We start from the raw sequence: 6,926 nt of genomic DNA on the forward strand, positions 1-6,926 counted from the left end.
TTGCTCAAACCCATGTCCATTGAGTCCGTGATGCCATCCCACCATCTCATCCTCTGTCATCCCCTTCTCCTCCTGCCTTTAATCTTTCCCAGCATCAGGGTCTTTTCAAATCAGACAGTTCTTTGCATCAGGCGGCCAAAGTATTGGAGTTTCAGCTTTAGCATCAGTCCTTCTGATGAATATTCAGGACTAATTTCCTTCAGGATTGACTGGTTTGATCTCCTTGCAGTCCAAGGGACTCTCAAGAGTCTTCTCCAATACCACAGTTCAAAAGCATCAATTCTTTGGTGCTCAGCCTTCTTTATGGTCTAGTTGTTACATCAGTGTGTGACTACTGGAAAAACCATATCTTTGACTGTATGGATCTTTGTTGGCAAAGTAATGTCTCTGCTTTTTAATGCGCTGTCTAGTTTGGTCATAGCTTTTCTTCCAAGGAGCAAGCATCTTTTAATTTCATGGCTGCAGTTACCGTCCACAGTGATTTTGGAGCCCAAGAAAAGAAAATCTGTCATTGTTTCCACTTTTCCCCCTTCTACTTGCCATGAAGTGATGGGACCAGATGCCATGATCTTCATTTTTTGAATGTTGAGTTTTAAGCCAGCTTTTTCACTCTCCTCTTTCACCTTCATCAAGAGGCTCTTTAGTTCTTTGCTTTTTGTCATAACGACGGTGTCATCTGCATATCTGAGGTTACTGATATTTCTTCCAGCAATCTTTATTCCAGCTTGTGCTTCATCCAGCCTGGCATTTTGCATGATGTACTCTGCATATAAGTTAAATAAGCAGGGTCTTTGTGTACACTTTCAGAAAATTTATCTAGAGGCCACTCTGGAGGACTGCATTGGCCTAGACCAGCAAAGGACATGTGGTAGTGCACCCAGCCTGTTTGCTGTTCTTGCTTTGCATATTCTTTCCAAAAGTACTTCCATGTCCCCAGCCTTAGAGGCCCACAGAGGACACCTGGGGCCCAGTGGTATTCTGAATGAGGTTCCAACTCCTTTTCTCGAAAGGGAACATTGGCCTACGCCAGCCAGGAAGGTGTGTGAGAGTAGCTCAGTCCCTACTGGGTCTAAGTCATTGGGAGCACCCTATGGAAAGTTTTCTAGATCTCCCTGCAGAGGTCAAGACCAACTGGCTGGATAGGGAGTCACAGGAGACACATGCTAAGTGTGTATGTTCATTTCTGGAAATGTACAATAAGCAATTTTAGATTTGGAGTGCTAAGAAAAATGTGGGTTGCATACACAAATCTGAGAGTTATAAACACACAGGTGATAGTTGAGACTGAAGTAGAAAAGACTGCCCCAGGGAGAAGGTATAAATTTCTTCACAGAATCATTTCTACTCCTATGATTTCCCCCTTCTTACAGGATTTATTCAGTTGTGTGCAGTCTATATTTTAGCTAGTTGCTATAGTCTGGGTGTTTGTGCACCCTCAAAATTAATAATTTGAAATCTTAATGCCCAACATGATGGTATTTGGGAGGTGATTAGAAAAGGATGGTGGAGGTCTTGATAATGGAATGAGTGCCCTTACAAAAGAGACCCCAGACAGTTCCCTTGCCCCTTTCATCATGTGAAAACACAGCCAGAAGTCTGATTCCAGGAAGAGGGCCCTTACCCAACCATGCTGGCACGTGGATCTCAAATTGCTGCCTGCAGGACTATAAGAAACAAATTTCTGTTGTTTTCAAGCCATCCAGTCTATGGTATTTTGTTATGACAGCCCAAACAGCTAGAGTAATGCAATGTAACAAACCACATGAAAACCTAGTAGATCCCTAAAAGAAAAATAAAAGTTAAACGTTTTATGCAACAAGTCTTGTAATGGTTATGAGCAATCCTTTACATAAACAGTCTAAAAGTACAGTTTTAATTACGAACAACAACAAAAGCACTACTCCACTTTCAGCCAGTGTTGTTTACTAAGTCCTCCTTGGCCCATTGGGAGTCACTGGGGAGAGCAGGAGGCAAGGAGCTCAGCCTGTGTGCGGGACAACGCGCTTTCTTTATACCTGCTGTAGTGTGTGCCACGTAGTGTGTCCCATGTGGGCAACTGCTGCTGCTGCTAAGTCGCTTCAGTCGTGCCCGACTCTGTGCGACTCCATAGACGGCAGCCCACCAGGCTCCCCCGGCCCTGGGATTCTCCAGGCAAGAAAACTGGAGTGGGTTGCCATTTCCTTCTCCAATGCATGAAAATAAAAGAGAAAGTGCAGAGCGGAACGAAAAGATCACTGGGTATCACCTCTAGGAGAAAGTGAATGATGGACAACTGACAAATGGTGGTACCTAAAAATTGTGCAAACCGATACACTGAAAGAGAAGTGGCTGCTCTTGAAACATCAGACGTTAGACCATCAACCAAAGTCAGTCAGAGACTATTATCAATAAATTAATAATAACTGCTTCTCCTTTGACGACATTCTTAAATTTAATCAGATGAAACTGGAGAACACTCACAACCCTGCCACCAACAAGAACCAGACCCAAGGCTCAACGTGACTGCAGCGCGAACTCTCGCGAGGGCGACGCGCAACGCGGCCGCAGCTCGAACTCGCGCGAGAGCTGGCGCGATCTCGCGAAGGACGGCGGGAGCGCGGGAGGTATGGCGTCCCTGCCGGCGTCCTGGAGTCGGCTGGAGAGACGACAAGAGCGCGACGTGCGCGAGCTTGTTCGCCTTGTGGCGGGCGTCCAGGACGAAGCGGACCCCAACTTCCAGCTCGCGTTGCACTTCGCCTGGTCCAACTTCAGGTGTGGACGCGGCGTCGCAGCCGGGGAAGGGAAGGGGTCTGGCCAGTTGTGTTGCACGACCGGTAGAGTCCCCGCGCGCTTTGCCGCTCCAGCAGCTTAATGCCTTCGTGCCTTCTGGGTGCCCGAGGCGGTGATCAGTTCAGTCGCTCAGTAGTGTTCGACTCTTTGCTACTCCGTGGACTGGCGCACGCCAGGCTTAGCGCAAACAATGGGTTGTGGGTTGCTGGGGGTCGTCCTCCGATCTTTCTCATAGTGAAGAGTTCTGAAGATCCGGTTCCCTGCTCCGCCCACTGCGCTTAGCGCGGGCCCCTGCCCATCAAACAATTTTTTGAGTGGTTGGTTGAGTACAATTTTAGAGCAAAATAATGGTCACACCCTATTCTCACTGACTCCCTTTCTGCTCGGACCACTCCGTATTTCTTACCCTGCTCTTTTTTTTCCAAAACGCGAAGCATAACACATTGGATAACTTATTTGTTGTGACTGTTTGTCTCCACCCCCACCGTCATGCAGAATACAAGCTCCACCAGAGTAGGGAGCTGCGTTTGTTTTGTTCATTTCTTATCCCAGCACCTAAAACAGTTCTTGGCATAGAATATTCGAGGTCTAAAATACAAGGTCCACCAGAGGTTGTATGTTTTGTTCATTTCTTATCCCAGCACCTAAAACAGTTCTTGTCATAGAATATTCGAGGTCTAATACAACTTTTAATAGGTTTTTTATTTAATTAATTTAAAAAGATTAATTCAGATTAGGTACTTAGGTGAAATCAGAGCTATCATTTTTCCTTATGGGACATGTAAATCAGTTATGATCATTACCTGTAATGAAATTATTATTAGAAGAATGGTAGTCATTGTTAATCTTTTGCCTGTTTAACGTCGATAATAGTCTTCTTGAATGGTAAACAGTTTTTCAAAATCGGTAATCTTTTTATCAACCTTAATGATCATACATAAAGTGCCCACTTGGTTTGTAATAAGAATAGATGAGTCTAAACGGCCCCGTTTCTGAAATAAAATACTCAATTCTTAAGTGTAACATAAATATAACAATTCCTTAATAGGCGATATTCAGAGAAAAGGTCATATTAAGAGAAACTTAATCCCAAATAATTTTTCTGTTAGTATATCTAAATGACAGTAGGTAAGCAGACATCATTTTAGAGTTAGGAGAGACATTAGCAGTTACTAACTCCTTTTACACGTTGAGAAACTAAATTTATAGGTAAAATAGTATTCCATTCAGCCATTTTCTAGGTTAGAATTAGATATTTTATTTAATAGTGTAATTTATTTCTTTTACGTACAGGTTGTGTGGCTTCCACTAAAAGATGGAAAACAAGAGTTAAGTGAGCTATATTGTAATTTTGTGATGCTTTAATCCATCAGAAAAATGAACAGTTCATATTTATATTTTAAAAAATAGAGGCCATGTTCTAGGCCTTAGAAATTCACAGACAGGTGCAATACAGCTTCTATTCTTAAATAAGACAGACAAAAATTATTACATATGATGTAGATTAGAACTTCTTAACCTGAGGGTCTGAATATATTAATAGTAGAATTCAGATATTACAGATTTGGACAAGAAGAAAATTTTACTAATCTCTAGCTAAAAAGTAGCATTTCCTTCAATTATTAGTGAAAGCAACAAGAAGTAATAGCTTATGTGTGACTGTGTCACCAGTAGAAATCACATATTTCACTGTCATATTGTAGTTACTGCAGGTATTTCTAATAAATCTTATTTACTGTTATGTAGTTATGAACCCACTTCTAGATCTTGTTATTTAATGTTTTAACAAAGAAATATGTCTCACTATATCACAGACTTCAAAAAATATTTTTAAAGTGTATTTCAGTATGCTTGGCTTCCCTTCTATTTAATTGTATCCTGAGACGGAATCCCTAGGATTCATGGGGCTTCACAATGGCATAAAAAGTTTAGGAAACCCTGCTAACAGGGATGTGCTGTGCCTGACTTACACACAGGGCATTATGGAAAGAGAGAGGAGCCAGAGGACAGAGTTGGGAAACTCAAGACAATCTGTGTCATAAAGAAAGGATGCTTAAACAGTCTTAGATTGACTGGTGGTTTGCATGAATGACAGAGGCGATACAGGTGCACTCACTGGAAACACATAACTGAGTATAGGGTGTTTGGGGGGCAATGTGTTGGATTGTGAGACTAGTCTACTTAGCTTTATGACACGATTGATACAAGAATCACATTTTCTCTTTTAGATTTCATCGTTTCTTAGATGTCAATAGCCACAAAGTAGAAAAGACAATAGAAGGGTAAGTCAGTTTATATGTATATATATGTGTGCATGTTCAGATATCTATGTATTTTCTTACAGACCTTTTTATTAATATAGCTTTATAGTTATTAGTTGTTTATTTCTGTTAACATTCTAGGATTTACGAAAAATTCATCATTCATTCCGATCTAAGCAAAGCTGCTAGTTGGAAGAGATTAACTGAAGAATTTCTAAATGCATCGCTTCCAAACATAAAGGAATTCAAAGTATGCTATATTGTGAAATCTCTGCTGTATTTTACTATTTCTAATCTGATTATTGTCAGCCTGTATCTATTAACATTTAGACATTCATTCTGTTTTACTATTGTCCACCGACTGGAATCACCATCTCCTGGAAATTGACATAAAATCCACTGTGTCTCAGGCTTGTGATTAAAGAAGTATATTCTTGTTTAATCATGTTGGCCCCAACCTACTGTGGAAATTGAGATCAGAGATTGAAAGAAATAATAGCACTTCTAGCTTTCTTAAAACTCTTCAATGACTTCTCAGCACTTTGCAGTATAATTATTGGTGTATTGCTCACTAGATGCCAGGTGCTGTTCTAAGCTCTTTTATATTCAGTCATGTGTCCCTAAAACCACCCCTTAGGCTCAATGATTCACTAGAATAATTCACAGAACTCCAAAAAGAAAACTGCTATCCTTATTGTATGGCTTATTGTAGTGAAAGAATACAGATTTAAAATGAGCAAAGGGGAAAGGTATGGGGCAAAGTCCAGGAGAAACCAGGTACAAGCTTCCAGATGTCCCTTCCCAGTGAAGTTACATAGGGATGCACTTAATTTTCTCAATGACAAAATGTTGCAAACCAGGGAAACTCCCCTGAGTCTTGGTGTTCAGGGTTTTCTTGGGGGTCAGTCATATGAATATGCTTAGCTACTCAATCTCCAGCACCCCCAGAGGTCAAACCAAGGACTTCAGGCCTGCAAAATTATTCGCCGTAAGTCACATTGTTAGCATAAACTGTCTGGTCAGACTGATACAGTGTGGCCTAAAGACTGCCATACAGATACACTGTACTAGCAGGGTATTCCAAGGGCTAGGAGAACATCTCAGGAGCCAGTCAAGGGCCAGTCCTGAAGATCTTTGAGATGTGCAGGGTTTGGACAACCCAGTCCTCCCAAATTAACTCTTTGTGCCTACATATATTAAGTCAGTCTTCATAGTCCTTGTGGAATAGTCTGTTACTGATAGGCTTTCCCTTTCTTTACCCTGAGTTGGTGACCTAAGAAAGAGCTTTAGGTAATTTTTAAAACTGTCCATCAATTTTAGGAAGGGCTATAAAGGTATTTCTGGAAGAGAGAGAACTGCAGTGCTGTGAATCCATGCCCTAAGGATTAGTAAAACACTTCCCTGTATTCCTGCAAGGACCATTTTGAAAAAGGAGACAAATCTTTTTTTATGTCTCTTCTTGATTCACTTTGTGTAGCTTTCTGGGTGGACTGTAGAGCTTAATAATTTAGGCACTTGTTGTTGTTGTTCAGTCACTAAGTCGTGTCTCACTCTTTGCAACCCCATGGACTGCAGCATGCCAGGCTTCCCTGTCCTTCATCTCCTGGAGCTTGCTCAAATTCATGTCCATTGAGTCAGTAATGCTATCCAACCATCTTGTTCTCTGTCATCCCCTTCTCCTCGTGCCTTCAGTCTTTCCCAGCATCAGGGTCTTTCCCAGTGAGTTGGCTGTTCACATCAGGTGGCCAAAGTATTGGAACTTCAACTTCAGCGAAAGTCCTTCCAATGAATATTCAGAATTGATTTCCTTTAGGATTGACTGGTTTGATCTCCTTACAGTCCAAGGGACTCTCAAGAGTCTTCTCCAATACCACAGTTCAAAAGCATCAATTCCTG

At 41.5% G+C, this 6,926-nt stretch overlaps 1 protein-coding gene across 1 annotated transcript in view; it reads left to right on the forward strand.

Annotated features, from left to right (window-relative positions):
• The first annotated feature begins 2,584 nt into the window (after positions 1–2,584).
• TUBGCP5 (tubulin, gamma complex associated protein 5) overlaps positions 2,585–6,926 on the forward strand; it is a 50,967-nt gene continuing 46,625 nt past the window's right edge. The window contains exons 1-3 of the mRNA XM_010852968.1: positions 2,585–2,751; positions 4,998–5,051; positions 5,172–5,280. Coding sequence (XP_010851270.1) covers positions 2,606–2,751; positions 4,998–5,051; positions 5,172–5,280 — 309 coding nt within the window. The 5' untranslated portion in view covers positions 2,585–2,605. The remainder of the gene's footprint in view (positions 2,752–4,997; positions 5,052–5,171; positions 5,281–6,926) is intronic.

The sequence above is a fragment of the Bison bison genome, unplaced genomic scaffold (assembly GCF_000754665.1).
Source record: "Bison bison bison isolate TAMUID 2011002044 unplaced genomic scaffold, Bison_UMD1.0 scf7180017864320, whole genome shotgun sequence".
NCBI lineage: Eukaryota > Metazoa > Chordata > Mammalia > Artiodactyla > Bovidae > Bison > Bison bison.